Raw genomic sequence first — 17,992 nt, forward strand, 5'->3', positions numbered from 1 at the left:
TTAGTTATTCTCACATCTTGCTACTGACACCTCTGTTCATTTCCAAACATTTAAGTTCACCCTAGTTGAACATTCTGCTCATACTAAGCAACCACTCCCCATTCTTAAGCCTCATCCTATATTTTGGTACCTTATATTTCATGTCTGTGAGTTTACATATTATAATTAGTTCTTATCAGTGAGACCCTGCAATGTTTGTCCTTATGTGTCTGGCTTATTTCACTCAGTATATTGCCCTTGAGGTTTTGTCATCAACCCATTTTTTTTAAGATGGTTTTGTTCATACACCATACATTCCATCCTGAGTAAACAATTGATGGTTCTCTATATGGTCACATATTTATGTGTTCTCCACCTTCACCCCTATCTGTATAAGGGCATCTACATTTCTTCCACAAGGCAGGAGGGAGAGTCAAAGAAGGTAAAGAGGCAAAAGAAAGAGGAAAAAAAATGACAGCTAGGAAGTAGCAAAAAGAAAAGTAACCTTAAATCAAAGTAAAGAGTCAGACAACACCACCAATGTCAAGTGTCTAACATGCCTCCCCTATCCTGCACTCTATTCTGCATTTACCTTGGTATATTGCCTTTGTTACATTAAGGGAAGCATAATACAATGATTCTATTAGTTACAGTCTCTAGTTTATGCTGATTGCATTCCTCCCCCAATGCCTCCCCATTTTTAACACCTTGCAAGGTTGACATTTGCTTGTTCTCCCTCGTAAAAGAACATATTTGTACATTTTATCACAATTGTTGAACACTCTAGATTTCACCAAGTTACACAGTCCCATTCTTTATCTTTCCTCCTTTCTTCTGGTGTCTCACATGCTCCCAACCTTCCTTTCTCAACCGTATTCATAATTATCTTTGTTCAGTGTACTTACATTGCTGTGCTACCATCTCCCAAAATTGTGTTCCAAACCACACGCTCCTGTCTTCTCCTACCACTCTGTAGTGCTCCCTTTAGTATTTCCTGTAGGGCAGGAGTCTTGTTCACAAAGTCTCTCATTGTTTGTTGGAAAATATTTTGAGGTCTCCCTCATATTTGAAGGACAGCTTTGCTGGATATAGGATTCTTGGTTGGCAGTTTTTCTCTTTCAGTATCTTAAATATATCACACCACTTCCCTCTTGCCTCCATGGTTTCTGCTGAGAGATCCGCACATAGTCTTATTAAGCTTCCTTTGTATGTGATGGATTGCTTTTCTCTTGCTGCTTTCAGGATTCTCTCTTTGTCTTTGACATTTGATAATCTGATTATTAAGTGTCTTGGTGTAGGCATATTCAGATCTATTCTGTTTGGAGTACGCTGCGCTTCTTCAATCTGTAATTTTATGTCTTTCATAAGAGATGGGCAATTTTCATGGATTATTTCCTCTATTATTGCCTCTGCCCCCTTTCCCTTCTCTTCTCCTTCTGGGACACCAGTGATACATACATTCTTGTACTTTGTTTCATCCTTAAGTTCCCCGAGATGTTGCTCATATTTTTTCATTCTTTTCTCCATCTGCTCCTTTGCATGTAGGCTTTCAGGTATTTTGTTCTCCGGTTCCTGAGTGTATTCTTCTGCCTCTTGAGATCGGCTGTTGTATGTTTCCATTGTGTCTTTCATCTCTTGTGTTGTGTCCTGAACTTTCAATTTCTGCCTTATGTATGCCCAGTGTTTTCTTTGCAGCCTCTATCTCTTTTGCGAAATCTTCTCTAAACTTTTTGAATTGATTTAGCATTAGTTGTTTAAATTCCTGTATCTCAGTTGAGGTGTACATTTGTTCCTTTGACTGGCCCATAGCTTCGTTTTTCTTAGTGTAGGTTGTAGTTTTCCGTTGTCTAGGCATCTGACCTCCTAGGCCACCCCCATCAGGTTTTCCGAGATGAGAACAGGCTCAGGTCACTTAAGGAGGAAATATTCAGTATCTGGTTTCTCTGATGGTTTTTCTTAGAGGATTGATACACCTGTGCTTTTCTGCCTAGCAGGTGCACCTGTCAGCCTGTCACCGGCTGGTGTAAGAGGGTGTGGCCTGTGGCTCTCCTCCCCCAGGCTTTGGGGTCTGGTTCCTGGTAAGGCAGGCAGTAGAGGTGGGCCCCTCCCTTTCCTCTTGGGAACCTATGCCCCCTTCAGAGAGGTCATCTAAATATCAATAAGTTCTTTGTTTCTCTGACTCTGCTGGTCAAAGTGTTTTGATTTTAAAATGGCTGAGGTTTATGTGGAAAATATAGCGCTTACTGCAAAGCACTGTGGGCTGAAAATGGCTGAGGTTTTCTGCACAGATAGAGAAAAGGACAGAAAATCTCCCAGGTTCACCCATCAGCCAGAGATAGCACCCTATCCTCTGGGCTCCCCGTCCTGAGACAGATATGTCCCCCGACTCTCCCAGGGTCAGTTGTCACCAAAAGCTTCTGTCTGCTTGTTGAGGATTCGCTGTCTGTATTGAGCAGTTGACATTAAAACCCCCGTTAGAGCTGGGCTAAGAGAGTGCTGCTCTCTAGCACTGTGAGGCTTCCGTGAGGGAGGGGCTCTGGGCTTTCGGCTCTTGGCTCTCAGTGCGTGTCTGCAGTTTTACTTACAGATTTTATGCTGCGATCTCAGGCATTCCTCCCAATTCAGGTTGGTGGATGATGAGTGGACAGTCATGCTTGTCTCCCCGCAGTTATTCCCAGTTATTTACTAGTTTTTGGGTCATTTATGGATTGTTCCGGAGGGGACTAACAGTCTTCCACTCCTCTCTATGCCGCCATCTTAGCTCCTCTTCCTCACAGTAACATTTTTAATGAAAATAAATATATTTTCCACATGAAAAACTTAGTGAAGAGATTAACATTGGTTTACATTTTTGTGAATCTCTTTAATGAGCTGGTTTATTTGAGGACAGTTGAATTCTTATATCTGTTTCCACATTCATTCCATTGTGGTATTTTATTTTGGTTGACATACTAAAGGAAAATCTGATCTCACACAGATGTGGTTGGAAAAGGAGGAATATTTTAAACTTTTCAGATAAATGTGAATATTCTTTGATAATATAGCAAAACTTGACAAATGGTAGTTTCTTAAAGGTTAGCTGTGATGTGGAATCTGAAGCTGTATTAAACTTTTTGTTCTTACTATGTTAAAGTAATCATAGGTCTGTCTTGCATCCTGAATGGATATTTTATCCAGGCATAATTTGTAATATGATTATTGGTCATTTGGTAGAAAATTTTGGTCCAATGAGTTATATATGTTTTAAAATGTTGATACATTTCATTATACAGAAAAAATCCACATTTGTTAATATCATCACTGATGTCATCAGAGAAATCTTGAAATACTGTAAAGTTCTCAGGCCCATGGTGGATACAGATTTTCCGAAATTCAATTTTTGCTTTAAAGCTCACATTTTTATCATTGTCAATTTTAAATTGTATTCCTTGAAATGAAAGGGTCACTTTGCTCATTTTCAGGAACATGTTTGCTGAATACAAATACCTAATCTCAAATACCACATTTGTTTTGTCAGTTTTTTTTTTCCCAAGTAAAAAGATACTCCATTAAAAAAGTCACTATTTCAGAATCGTGCAAATGCTTTTCTTCAAGTCAGCCATCTTACTTTAGTATACACCAGAAGGGCTTATATGAGAACTTCCCCTTTTGTCAGAGTATTAAAAAGATATTTACTGAAGGGTCAAAATTTAATAAAATGCCTAATTTTTACTGCTTCATCAAGGATATTTTTAAGTGAAACTGGGTTTGTTTGTTTTTCCTTCACTGGGAGTGTATGGTAGTGAAGACTGGGACTACTAGTAAAGTTTGTTCCCATTTCCTTGATTTGTGCTAAAGTGCCTGCAGTTTTACTCACTTTTGCACCAGTAGACCAAATGTCAACACAGTAAAAGACAAATAATATGTTGGTAATATTATAAAAATAGTTTTGGCCCTCATGGAGTCCATAGACCACACTTTAAAAACTACTGCTCTAAAAGATTAGGGCTTTAATATTTAAAAAAAAAAAAAAGAAAAGAAAAACCCTAACCATAGTACCGTTATAATTCCTTAATATTAATATTATTTAATATCCAGTGTTCAAATATCCTTGGTTATCACATACATTTTGTTTCTTAAGTCCTTTTTTTTTTTTTTTTTTTTTTAAATTTATAGGTTCTCCTTCAACATTTTTTTTTTCCCCCCTCCTGCAATTTATTTGTTGAAGAAACTGGATTGTTTGTCCTGGAGGGTTTCACAGTCTATTGTGCTGAGTGCACCCCTGTGGTGTTTATAACATCTTCTGTCCCCTATTTTTCTTATAAACAGCTGAATAGATCTATTGGTTTGACGAGATTTAGCTTTTGAATTTTGGGGGGGTGGCAGTAATACTTCATAGGAGGTATTATATACTTCTAATACCTGGTTGTGTCTGTTTTTGTGATTTTTGCTGCTTTTAATGATCATTGCCTAAGGCCCTTAAATAGTGATTGCTATGTGGTGAGATTCTAATTTTGTCATTCCTTTTTCATTTATTAGCTGGAATAATTTATAGAGAGAAACTTAGTTTCCTTAACTGTTTGGTTACCTGGTGACATAGTTTGTACTGTAAAGGCAAGATAAATGCTTGATCTTTTCCCTTTACTTACCATTTTTCAAAATAATGAGTTGGTTCTCTAGCATCCTACAGAGGTGACCAATGATATTTTTGTTTTTTTGTAGTACCATAAAAAATTCATTGATTTAAACATATTTGATGCATTTTATTTATTAATAATGTCAAGGAAGCTATCACCATCCACCTGCCTGATAACCTGGGCAGTGCATTTCCCTTCTGTGCTGGGGAAACCTAAAATCATTAACCTGTTCTTTCCATTGCTTTTGCCAACATGCATTGATCATTTCATACTTGATTGCAATCATGGAGAAACTGCTTTATTTAGATTGATTATTATTCATTTTGCACACAGTTGAATTTTGGTAAGTAAAGTGCTAGCATGATGAAACTCCATTTTGTACTTCATTGTATTTTTATGAAGAAAACGATGTACTCATTTACTGCATTTGGGGACCTTCTAGTGCACATCACTTCTCCCTTCCCACTGTGTAGAGAGAATGCTAGGGTATAAAAATTAAAGCCTAGTTCTTCACTAGTACCTTCGCAATTAGTTAAGGTGGTGCTTGTAATAGAAAATAAGCAGAAAATATTCTGTTCTTTTTCCTGTAACAGTGATGGTGGCCTGCGTTTTGGAGAAATGGAACGAGATTGCCAGATTGCCCATGGAGCAGCGCAGTTTTTAAGGGAAAGGTTGTTTGAGGCATCAGATCCCTATCAGGTTCACGTTTGCAATCTTTGTGGAATAATGGCAATTGCTAACACCAGGACCCATACATATGAATGTAGGGGCTGCCGGAATAAAACTCAGGTACGTGTAGACTTTATTGGCAGTTGGTATTTGTTTAGGATATAATCATGTTGGTTTAACCATCCAGGCAGATTAATGAAACAGATTGGCATTTTCACAATTTTGATAAAACACCTAGTTTTTAAATGATGAAAAAGATAAAAAATAATTCAAGTTTTCTAAAAACCAGTTTAAGTTTTAGTGTGGCAGTTTCTCTGAACTGTTGATGTTTTAGAAATAAGACAGCCTTATATAAGGAGTTTTTAAATAGTATTTCTTAAGCCTTTTCATTGAGGAGGGTGAATATGAATTATTTCTGGCAGAAATGGTGAAATACCAAAGGCTGTTAGGAGAAAGAACAACCATTATCTAAGGTAGCAGGATGAGAGTTACCAGCCCACTCATTTATTCATCATCTGCAGTAGCAAGTCTTTTTATCTTTTACTGGGGTAAAGAAGTGGGGTCACTTCACAAGCAACTAGTTACTATTTGTTTTTTCTTTTCAGATTTCTTTGGTGCGAATGCCTTATGCATGCAAACTGTTGTTTCAAGAACTTATGTCTATGAGTATTGCACCCCGAATGATGAGTGTTTAGCTCTTTTAAAAAATTCTCGTAAGATACTTGTAAATGTCTTTTGTGTTTTGTTTCTATGATATGGCTTAAAAATAAAAACCCAAATAGTTATTGCTTTGTGAGAGAAAGCATTTTATTTGTTTTGCTTAATGATAATGCATGCTTTTCTTTTGTAAATATACAATAATAAATTTTTTCAGATAGTCTTGATGTGTTGTCTTTATTTTGTATATCTGTGTAAAACCAGTGAAGAAAACTAAAGTGTTAGTAGATTGAAATAAAAGAAACTGGTTATTAGACAAGAACAGAAGTTGTAGTTATCCATGACTACTTTAAGCTTGCAGACCAATACATTCTGCAGTTTATAACTCAGCACCTTCACCTGTTTACAAAACAAAAAAGAAAAAGACAAAATTTAGTTACATATATGGACATGGTTGACATTTATTTAATTTTCAGGTAATTTAGTATTTCCAAACAATGAAGACATTAAAATGTGAGGATAAAGGATATATGAGTAACTGTATACATGCCTCGGATGAATGTTCTGTGGAATCTGAGCTATGTGATTTAGATGTGGGAAACAGTTTTGCTATACTGTTCTATGCATAAGAGATGGACTTCATAGAACTGGAAGGGCACATTTCTCAAATGAACAAGTTGAGATTGATCCAGAGAGGTTAAGTAACTTTCCTGTGTCATCCAGTTCTCATTCAAGATTTGAAGTGGAATGCTTAGTGGCAGAGCTGAGACTCAAATACATTATTCAGCTGTTAGCAACTGTTCTGTTTTCATTGCCTGGCTTTATATATCTTGGCTTGAAGAGAATCTGATCAAATGCATCTTTACTTGGTATTTCCTTTTGTATCAGAGCTGAATCATCCTCACAGTGGAACAGTTTGACAAATGCTGAAAATAAATTCTGCTCTTCTTAGTTTGGGGTTATATAGTTATATAGTTTTTACTTACTTAGTTCTATTAGAACTATATAAATGTAAAGTAGCATTGCTATGACACCATCATGATGTGCGCTTAAGAGGAAGCTTTTGAGCAGTATAGTAGAGGCAGAACAGAGTTGGGTACTTGCCAATATATTCTCCTTTCTGGCTTTTTCTTATAAAAGTTAAGAGCGAATGACCAAAATTGCCCATACACACTTCTTTTTAAATAGGAATTTAATATAATAGTCACAACACAAAGGAAAAATGTTGTGTTGATAGAAAGTTATGGGATATATAAGCCATTCCAGTCAAGTTTGAGTTTTGAATTGTAATTACATGTAAGGTCAGGTGAAAGCATCTATGTCATGATAATGGCATTCCATCACTCATCCAAGTATTCTGTTCGAGCCATGGGCTCTACATTTTGATGGCATCCTTAATGCCACTGTGGATTGCTAACAATACGGAAATTCATCAATAGCTATGTTTGATACTTTCATACTCAGTTCTGGTCTTTATTAAGCAAAAGCACTAGTCTTCTGAATGGCTGTGAGATTTATTCCATACCTTTTTTCACTGGTATTTCATGTAAGGAATCAACTACTGTAATTTTTGCAGATGCTGAAGCCTGTCCTTGGGAATTGGATGCATGACATTCATATTCCCCAGCATCATCCTTACTCAGAGGAGAAACCTGTGAAAGAAAAAGATCTTTTAGTTCCTCTGTGGTGGTCTTCTCTTTTCCCAATGCCTTCAATTAGGTCATTATTCATAAGTTTCCTAAGATGACCAGGGAATTCATAGTGAAGCTACTACTAGAAGTAGTGCAAGTACTGTGCAAAGAGACTTTACAGAGCTACCATATTTGGTGTGCTGGAGTATTCATGCTCTGAGGAAATGTTATGAACAACTTTTGATCATACTGCATAGGTTAAAAACTGGATAGGTAGGTACACATATCCATTTGAGGGAGAACTTGACAGGGCATACGATCCAACTACTTTTCATAGTATCCATGAGTATCAAAAGTCAAGAAACTATTTTTGAACTCTTAGGGAAAAAATTTAATTCCTGTTTATTCATTGGTTGTTTCCAAAACATCCAATAAACCTCAGCTCTTCCTTTAGTTCACTCTGAAGGAGGGTCTTCAACCCCGTGGCAGGCTGTTCCAAAGAGATGTGGAAGAACAACCACTTTGGGATGGCAGCACACTGGGCACCTATGTCAGGTCTGCTTGTGTCTAATACTGAGAATGAAATCTGCGCCACCTCTTGGTACTCACCAGCACCCAGCCAGTTACTTCATGCTTTTCTGGGCCACCCCGGGTCTGAATGGCCAGGTTGTCCCGGTCACCAGGCAAGAGTTCGGTCCTTTGAACTCCATAGTGACCCCTTCTTACCTGCAAAAACAAAAGGAAATAGTTCCAGTTCTCTGTACTCAATCATCAACTCAGAAGTGGCCACGTTCCTAGAATTGCACAGTACGTAACATTTTCTAAATGGATTAACCTCAGCAATTTACTCATGTATTATCTTTTCCTGAACACTTTAAAAACATAGCTCCTCTTTTATTTTTTCCTGCCAGTTTCTCTCTACACTTATATACTTTAATATTTTTTCTGCATGCTTGGGGACTACACATCACCATATTTTCCTGCTACTGACTCATTAATCACCCATGCCCTTATAAATTCTGCTTTTAGGTGTTAGGCCTTTTCTTGCCAACCATGTGTGACTCTGACAAACTGTGTCACTCAGTGGTAGGTTTGATATTTGGAATCTTGAGTGAGAGCACAAGTCCAGGGGATCTTCCCGTAGTAGCTTCATCACTGGCAAGTAGTAGGTTGAGTCCAAAGCCAATACCATTACTTTGTTCTTGAGGGCTAAGGATTAATAAAATAATATACTTTAGACCTAAGAAACAAAACACCTGTCAAATATGTGCTGCTATCATTGGTCTCTCATGACAATACTTGCTGCCTACCCCTGCGCATGTCAGCAGATTCAGAAGGATGGGTTAAGAAGAAATTCAGTGTCCTTGGTTTGAGGCCAAAAGTGAATACCATCCTAATATTTCCCTTCACTTTATTATTTTTTTTAATTTTTTTTAAATCTTCATTTTATTGATATATATTCACATACCACGCACTCATACAAAACAAATCGTACATTCGATTGTTCACAGTACCATTACATAGTTGTACATTCATCACCTAAATCAATCCCTGATACCTTCATTTAGCACACACACAAAAATAACAAGAATAATAATTAAAGTGAAAAAGAGCAATTGAAGTAAAAAAGAACACTGGGTACCTTTGTCTGTTTGTTTGTTTGTTTCCTTCCCTTATTTTTCTACTCATCCATCCATAAACTAGACAAAGTGGAGTGTGGTCCTTATGGCTTTCCCAATCCCATTGTCACCCCTCATAAGCTACATTTTTATACAACTGTCTTCGAGATTCATGGGTTCTGGGTTGTAGTTTGATAGTTTCAGGTATCCACCACCAGCTACCCCAATTCTTTAGAACCTAAAAAGGGTTGTCTACAGTGTGCATAAGAGTGCCCACCAGAGTGACCTCTCGGCTCCTTTTGGAATCTCTCTGCCACTGAAGCTTATTTCATTTCCTTTCACATCCCCCTTTTGGTCAAGAAGATGTTCTCCGTCCCACGATGCCAGGTCTACATTCCTCCCCGGGAGTCATATTCCATGTTGCCAGGGAGATTCACTCCCCTGGGTGTCTGATCCCACGTAGTGGGGAGGGCAGTGATTTCACCTTTCAAGTTGGCTTAGGTAGAGACAGAGGGCTACATCTGAGCAACAAAGAGGCATTCGGGTGGAGGCTCTTAGGCACAATTATAGGGAGGCCTAGCCTCTCCTTTGCAGCAACAGTCTTCCCAAGAGTAAATCCTATGGTAGAGGGCTCAACCCATCAAACCACCAGTCCCCTATGTCTGTGGTCATGTTAGCAACCATTGATGTAGGGTAGGCCAATACCCCTGCATTCTCCACAGGCTACTCAAGGGGGCTCTACATATTTTCCTTGTTTTTTTTTTTTTTTTAACTTTTTTTTTTTTAAATCAACTCTATGAAAAAAAAAAAAAAAAAGCATACAATAAAAGAACATTTCAAAGAGACCATAACAAGGGAGTAAGAAAAAGACAACTAACCTAAGATAACTGCTTTACTTCCAACATGTTCCTACTTTACCCCAAGAAAGTTACCTAATATAGCAACATTTCTGTGAACTTGTTCCTACTATATCCATCAGAAATTAACAGACCATAGTCATTCCTGGGCATCCCCAGAACGTTAAATAGCTTATCTGTTTTTCTTGGATTATTGTTCCCCCTTCCTTAATTGCTCTCTATTGCTAGTTCCCCTACATTCTACATTATAAACCATTTGTTTTACATTTTTCAAAGTTCACATTAGTGGTAGCATGTAATATTTCTCTTTTTGTGCCTGGCTTATTTCGTTCAGCATTATGTCTTCAAGGTTCATCCATGTTGTCATATGTTTCACGAGGTCGTTCCTTCTTACTGCCGTGTAGTATTCCATCGTGTGTATATACCACATTTTATTTATCCACTCATCTGTTGAAGGACATTTGGATTGTTTCCATCTCTTGGCAATTGTGAATAATGCTGCTATGAACATTGGCATGCAGATATCTGTTCGTGTCACTGCTTTCCGATCTTCCGGGTATATACCGAGAAGTGCAATCGCTGGATCGAATGGTAACTCTTTATCTAGTTTTTCTAAGGAACTGCCAGACTGACTTCCAGAGTGGCTGAACCATTATACAGTCCCACCAACAATGAATAAGAGTTCCAATTTCTCCACATCCCCTCCAGCATTTGTAGTTTCCTGTTTGTTTAATGGCAGCCATTCTAATTGGTGTGAGATGGTATCTCATTGTGGTCTTAATTTGCATCTCTCTAATAGCTAGTGAAGCTGAAAATTTTTTCATGTGTTTCTTGGCCATTTGTATTTCCTCTTCAGAGAACTGTCTTTTCATATCTTTTGCCCATTTTATAATTGGGCTGTCTGTACTATTGTCATTGAGTTGTAAGATTTCTTTGTATATGCAAGATATCAGTCTTTTGTCAGATACATGGTTTCCAAACATTTTTTCCCATTGAGTTGGCTGCCTCTTTACCTTTTTGAGAAATTCCTTTGAGGTGCAGAAACTTCTAAGCTTGAGGAGTTCCCATTTATCTATTTTTTCTTTTGTTGCTTGTGCTTTGGGTGTAAAGTCTAGGAAGTGGCCGCCTAATACAAGGTCTTGAAGATGTTTTCCTACATTATCTTCTAGGAGTTTTATGGTACTTTCTTTTATATTGAGATCTTTCATCCATTTTGAGTTAATTTTTGTGTAGGGTGTGAGGTAGGGGTCCTCTTTCATTCTTTTGGATATGGATATCCAACTCTCCCAGCCCCATTTGTTGAAAAGACCATTATGACCCAGTTTAGTGACTTTGGGGGCCTTATCAAAGATCAGTCAGCCATAGATCTGGGGGTCTATCTCCGAATTCTCAATTCGATTCCATTGATCTATATGTCTATCTTTGTGCCAGTACCATGCTGTTTTGACAACTGTGGCTTTATAATAAGCTTCAAAGTCAGGGGGTGTAAGTCCTCCCACTTTGTTTTTCTTTTTTAGCATGTCTTTAGCAATTTGAGGCATCTTCCCTTTCCAAATAAATTTGATAACTAGCTTTTCCAAGTCTGCAAAGTAGGTTGTTGGAATTTTGATTGGGATTGCATTGAATCTGTAGATGAGTTTGGGTGGAATTGACATCTTAATGACATTTAGCCTTCCTATCCATGAATATGGAATATTTTTCCATCTTTTAAGGTCCCCTTCTATTTCTTTTAGTAGAGTTATGTAGTTTTCTTTGTACAGGTCTTTTACATCTTTGGTTAAGTTTATTCCTAGGTACTTGATTTTTTTAGTTGCTATTGAAAATGGTATCTTTTTCTTGAGTGTCTCTTCAGTTTGTTCATTTCTAGCATATAGAAACATTACTGACTTATGTGCATTAATCTTGTATCCCGCTACTTTGCTAAATTTGTTTATTAGCTCTAGTAGCTGTATCGATGGTTTCTCAGGGTTTTCCAGATATAAGATCATATCATCTGCAAACAATGACAGTTTTACTTCTTCTTTTTCAATTTGGGTGCCTTTTATTTCTTTGTCTTGCCGGATTGCCCTGGTTAGCAGTTCCAGCACAATGTTGAATAACAGTGGTGACAGTGGGCATCCTTGTCTTGTTCCTGATCTTAAAGGGAAGGCTTTCAGTCTCTCACCATTGAGTACTGTGCTGGCTGTGGGTTTTTCATATATACTCTTTATCATATTAAGGAAGTTTCCTTCAATTCCTACCTTTTGAAGTGTTTTTATGAAAAACGGATGTTGGATTTTGTCAAATGCTCTTTCAGCATCTATTGAGATGATCATTTGATTTTTCCCTTTCAAATTTTTAATGTGTTGTAATACATTGATTGATTTTCTTATGTTGAACCATCCTTGCATGCCTGGAATGAACCCCACTTAGTCATGGTGTATGATTTTTTTAATGTGTCTTTGGATTTGATTTGCAAGTATTTTGTTGAGGATTTTTGCATCTATATTCATTAGGGAGATTGGCTGGTAGTTCTCCTTTTTTGTAGCATCTTTGCCTGGTTTTGGTATTGGATTGATGTTAGCTTCATAAAATGAGTTAGGTAGTGTTCCATTTTCTTCAATGTTTTGAAAGAGTTTGAGTAAGATTGGTGTCAGTTCTTTCTGGAAAGTTTGGTAGAATTCCCCTGTGAAGCCATCTGGCCCTGGGCATTTATTTGTGACTGATTGGATTTTTGATGACTGATTGGATCTCTTTGCTTGTGATGGGTTGATTGAGGTCTTCTATTTCTTCTCTGGTCAGTCTAGGTTATTCATATGTTTCCAGGAAATTGTCCATTTCCTCTACATTATCCAGTTTGTTGCCATACAGTTGTTCATAGTATCCTCTTATAATTTTTTAAATTTCTTCAGGACCTGCAGTTATGTCACCTTTTTCATTCATTATTTTGTTTATATGGGTCTTCTCTCTTTTTGGTTTTGTCAGTCTAGCTAGGGGCTTGTCAATCTTGTTGATCTTCTCAAAGAACCAACTTTTGGTGATATTTATCCTCTCTATTGTTTTTTTGTTCTCTATGTCATTTATTTCTGCTTTAATCCTTGTCATTTCTTTTCTTCTACTTGGTTTAGGATTGGTTTGCTGTTCATTTTCTAGCTTCTTCAGTTGATCCATTAGTTCTTTGATTTTGGCTCTTTCTTCCTTTTTAATATATGCGTTCAGTGCTACAAATTTCCCCCTCAGTACTGCTTTTGCTGCATCCCATAGGTTTTGGTATGTTGTGTTCTCATTTTCATTCATCTCTATATATTTAGCTATTTCTCTTGCTATTTCTTCTTTAACCCACTGATTGTTTAGGAGTGTGTTGTTTAACCTCCAGGAATTTGTGAATTTTCTAAGTCTCTGATGGTTATTGACTTCTAATTGTATTCCATTGTGGTCAGAGAATGTGCTTTGAATAATTTCAATCTTTTTAAATTTATTGAGGCTTGTTTTATGTCCCAGCATATGATCTATTCTGGAGAAAGTTCCGTGAGCACTAGAAAAGTATGTGTATCCTGGTGATTTGGGATGTAATGTCCTGTATATGTCTGTTAAATCTAATTCATTTATCAGATTGTTTAGGTTTTCAATTTCCTTATTGGTCTTCTGTCTGGTTGATCTATCTACAGGAGAGAGTGATGTGTTGAAGTCTCCCACAATTATTGTGGAAACATCAATTGCTTCTTTTAGTTTTGCCAGTGTTTCTCTCATGTATTTTGTGGCACCTTGATTGGGTGCATAGACATTTATGATTGTTATTTCTTCTTGTTGAATTGCCCCTTTTATTAGTATGTAGTGGCCTTCTTTGTCTCTCAAAACATCCCTGCATTTAAAGTCTATTTTATCTGAGATTAATATTGCTACACCTGCTTTCTTTTGGCTGTGGCTTGCATGAAATATTTTTTTCCATCCTTTCACTTTCAATTTCTTTGTGTCCCTGTGTCTAAGATGAGTCTCTTGTATGCAACATATTGATGGTTCATTTTTTTTGATCCATTCTGTGAATCTATATCTTTTAATTGGGGAGTTTAATCCATTTACATTCAATGTTATAACCGTGAAGGCATTTCTTGAATCAGCCATCTTATCCTTTGGTTTATGTTTGTCATATATATTTTTCCCCTCTCTCTATTAATATCCTTTATTGTACCCATACCGAATCTCTTTAGTACTGAACCTTTCTCCAAGTCTCTCTGTCCTTTCTTTGTTTCTCTGTCTGTAGGGCTCCCTTTCGTATCTCCAGTAGGGCAGGTCTCTTGTTAGCAAATTCTCTCAGCATTTGTTTGTCTGTGAAAAATTTAAGCGCTCCCTCAAATTTGAAGGAGAGCTTTGCTGGATAAAGTATTCTTGGCTGGAAATTTTTCTCACTCAGAATTTGAAATATATCGTGCCACTGCCTTCTTGCCTCCATGGTGGCTGCTGAGTAGTCACTACTTAGTCTTATGCTGTTTCCTTTGTATGTGGTGAATTGCTTTTCTCTTGCTGCTTTCAGAACTTGTTCCTTCTCTTCCGTGTTTGACAGTGTGATCAGAATATGTCTCGTAGTGGGTTTATTTGGATTTATTCTATTTGGAGTTCGCTGGGCATTTATGATTTGTGTATTTATGTTGTTTAGAAGATTTGGGAAGTTTTCCCCAACAATTTCTTTGAATACTCTTCCTAGACCTTTACCCTTTTCTTCCCCTTCTGGAACACCAATGAGTCTTATATTTGGACGTTTCATATTATCTATCATATCCCTGAGGTCCGTTTTGATTTTTTCAGTTTTTTTCCCCATTCTTTCTTTTATGCTTTCATTTTCCATTCTGTCATCTTCCAGGTCACTGATTCGTTGTTCAATCTCCTCTAGTCTTGTACTATGAGTATCCAGAATCTTTTTAATTTGGTCAACAGTTTCGTTAATTTCCATAAGATCATCTATTTTTTTATTTAGTCTTGCAATGTCTTCTTTATGCTCTTCTAGGGTCTTCTTGATATCCTTTATATCCCGTACTATGGTCTCATTGTTCATCTTTAGTTCTTTGAGTAGTTGCTCTAGGTGCTGTGTCTCTTCTGATCTTTTGATTTGGGTGCATGGGCTTGGGTTATCCATATCGTCTGGTTTTCTCATATGCTTTATAATTTTCTGTTGTTTTTGGCCTCTTGGCATTTGCTGAACTTGATAGGGTTCTTTTAGGATTTGTAGACCAATTGAAGTCCTTATCTTTAATTTACCAGATCTACAGCTTCGTGGAGTACACTTTCTCTAACCAACCAGCAGGTGGCATCCACGAGCCACCTGTTCTCCACAAGCCAGTTCTCCCCTGCTTTGCCTTTGTGGTGAGTGGGGGATTGAGTCTTCTGGGGTCCAATTGGTGTACCAAGCTTGCGTGTGTAGTTGGTGTTGCCCGCCCTGTATATGGGGCATGTTTCTGGGTAGTCAAGGAGGGGGGCTGGCTCTAACAATCAAATCTTCCTGGTGATCCTGGAGTTTTAAAGCTGCTGCAATAGTCTAATCCTTCAGTTCAGTCCTGCCACAGTTTGTCTCTGCCACTGACCCAGAAGTCCTTGGTATTGGCGTATGGCTCCTGAGACTTGTGAGTGGGTCCCTCTTCCAGGCCGTGCACCCCCTGGTCCTCTGTTGAGGGATGAATGTGCTATGTCACAGGTGAGTGCCGTCCCCCCAGGGCAGTTCTGGGCTGCTGGGCTGTGTAGCGAGGCTCCCAGTCTGCTGAAATGATGGCTGAATGGGGCTTTGTTAATTTACACTGCTCTACTGTGCCGGTTTGAGTGTATTGTGTCCCCCAAATGCCATTATCTTTGTGGTCTTGTGTGGGGCAGACCCTTGGGTGCTGGCTGGATTTGCTTGGAGTGTGCCCCACCCAGCTGTCGGTGATAATTTTGATGAGATGTTCCCATGGAGGCTTGGCCCCACCATTCGGGGTGGGCCTTGATTGGTGGAGCTATATAAATGAGCTGACTCAAAGAGGAAAGAGAGTGCAGCTGGGAGTGATGTTTTGAAGAGAAACAAGCTTGCTAGAAAGGAACGTCCTGGGAGAAAGCCGTTTTGAGGCTGGAGCTTTGGAGCAGACGCCAGCTGCCTTCCTAGCTAACAGAGGTTTTCCGGACACCACTGGCCATCCTCCGGTGAAGGTACCCGATTGCTGAGGTGTTACCTTGGATACTTTGTGGCCTTAAGACTGTAACTGTGTAGTGAAATAAACCCCCGTTTTATAAAAGCCTGTCCATCTCTGGTGTTTTGCATTCTGCAGCATTAGCAAACCAGGACAGATTTTGGTACCAGAGAAGTGGGGTGCTTTTGCTGCTGTGTTTGCAAATACCAAACATGTTGGAACGGCTTTTCAAATGGATAAGGGGAAGACTCTGGAAGAGTTGTGAGGAGCTTGATAGAAAAGGCCAAAACTGCTTTAAAGAGACTGTTTGTGGAAATATGGACTCTAAAGATACTTCTGATGAGGACTTGAGCAGAAATGATGAATGTGTTGTTGCAAACTGGAAGAAAGGTGATCCTTGTTTTAAAGTGGCAAAAAATTTGGCAAAATTGAGTCCTGGTGTCAGATGGAAGGAAGAATCTGGAAGCAACAACCTGGAATACTTAGCTGAGGAGCTCTCCAGACTACGTGCGGAGGACATATCCTGGCTTCTCCTTGCAGCTTATAGTAAAATGCGAGCAGAGAGAGATAAACTTAGAACTGAACTCTTGGGTTCAAAGAAACCAAAAGTTGATGGCTTGGAAAATTACAGGCTTCCAGGGGGTGGAATCCCAGAAGCTACAGCCCAACATGAGGATGTAACCAAACATGGAACCCAGCCGCCATTTCAGTACAAGCAAAGATTGGAAAAGGAGTTAAGCAGAAAGGATTTGTGGAAAGTCCTATTGTCTGATGGCTTTGACCCCTGCATGCTTCATGCAAAGCCAACAGAATTTTTGCGAGATCTTTATAGACAGAGCCATTGCCGGTCTGGACTGGAGGAGACAGACAAGGAAAAAATTAAAGGAAAAATCTCTTCAAAGAAAGAGCCATGGAGGTTGAGGTCTGGAGTCAGGAGGTCTCGGGCTGGGAGAGCGGAGCAGCCCACATGCATGGAAAGGGTGAGTTTGCCCTGGAGGTCGAGGGTGGGCTTTCCGCCTCGATGCTCTGGAAGAGTTTTGCCACCTCAGGTCTCAAAGAGGGTGGAGCACATTTCCAGGGAATTGAGGAGAGCCTGGCTGCCACCCCACTGTTCTGAAGGGGTTGAGTGTGTGCCCCGGAGATGGAAGGGAATCCGGGAGCTGCCCCGAGGTTTGAGGAGGGTGGAGCTGAGAAGGTGGTCTCCCCAATGTGTGGAAATGTTGGAGCACTCACCCAAGCATTTGGAGAGGAAACAGCTGCCAAAAAGGCCCTTGGGAAGGGTTAGGCTCCTGCTCTCTCAATCCCCAAGGATGCAACATTGTTCTGTAAATGACTCTCAGACTTTGAAATCTAATGGAGTTTGTCCTGCAGGTTTTAGGAACTGTTTTGCTCCTGTTAACCCTGTTTTCCTTACTGTTTCTCCTTATGGCAATGGAAATGTTTATCCTATGAATGTTCTTCCTTTGTATACTGGAAGCACATAACTTGTTCTAAGTTCACAAATACACAGCTAAAGAAAAATTATGCCTTAGGACTGGCCATGCCTATAATTGATTTTGATGGGATCTTGTACTTTTGTTACTGAAATGATTTAAGTTTCTGTGATGTTGTGATGAAATGAATGTATTTTGTATTTGGAAAGATAGTGTCATTTTGGGGTCCAGGGGGTGGAATGTGCCGGTTTGAGTGTATTGTGTCCCCCAAATACCATTATTTTTGTGGTCTTGTGTGGGGCAGACCCTTGGGTGCTGGTTGGATTTGCTTGGAGTGTGCCCCACCCAGCTGTCGGTGATAATTTTGATGAGATGTTTCCATGGAGGCTTGGCCCCACCC

The 17,992-nt window shown here is 38.9% G+C and overlaps 2 protein-coding genes across 3 annotated transcripts in view; one reads left to right on the forward strand and one right to left on the reverse strand.

Annotated features, from left to right (window-relative positions):
- The window catches only part of POLR2B (RNA polymerase II subunit B), a 52,228-nt gene extending 46,082 nt beyond the window's left edge, over nt 1-6,146 (forward strand). For both annotated transcript variants that reach the window (XM_037829878.1, XM_037829877.1), the window contains 2 exons: nt 5,189-5,384; nt 5,870-6,146. In XM_037829878.1, the coding sequence (XP_037685806.1) occupies nt 5,189-5,384; nt 5,870-5,959 (286 nt within the window). In that variant the 3' untranslated portion in view covers nt 5,960-6,146. The remainder of the gene's footprint in view (nt 1-5,188; nt 5,385-5,869) is intronic.
- The window catches only part of IGFBP7 (insulin like growth factor binding protein 7), a 93,891-nt gene continuing 81,945 nt past the window's right edge, over nt 6,047-17,992 (reverse strand). Inside the window, exons 3-5 of the mRNA XM_037829880.1 lie at nt 8,162-8,278; nt 7,447-7,573; nt 6,047-6,320 (exon numbers count right to left, since the gene is read on the reverse strand). Of these exons, the coding sequence (XP_037685808.1) occupies nt 6,301-6,320; nt 7,447-7,573; nt 8,162-8,278 (264 nt within the window). The 3' untranslated portion in view covers nt 6,047-6,300. The remainder of the gene's footprint in view (nt 6,321-7,446; nt 7,574-8,161; nt 8,279-17,992) is intronic.

This window comes from Choloepus didactylus, chromosome 3 (assembly GCF_015220235.1).
Source record: "Choloepus didactylus isolate mChoDid1 chromosome 3, mChoDid1.pri, whole genome shotgun sequence".
NCBI classification, from domain to species: Eukaryota; Metazoa; Chordata; class Mammalia; order Pilosa; family Megalonychidae; genus Choloepus; species Choloepus didactylus.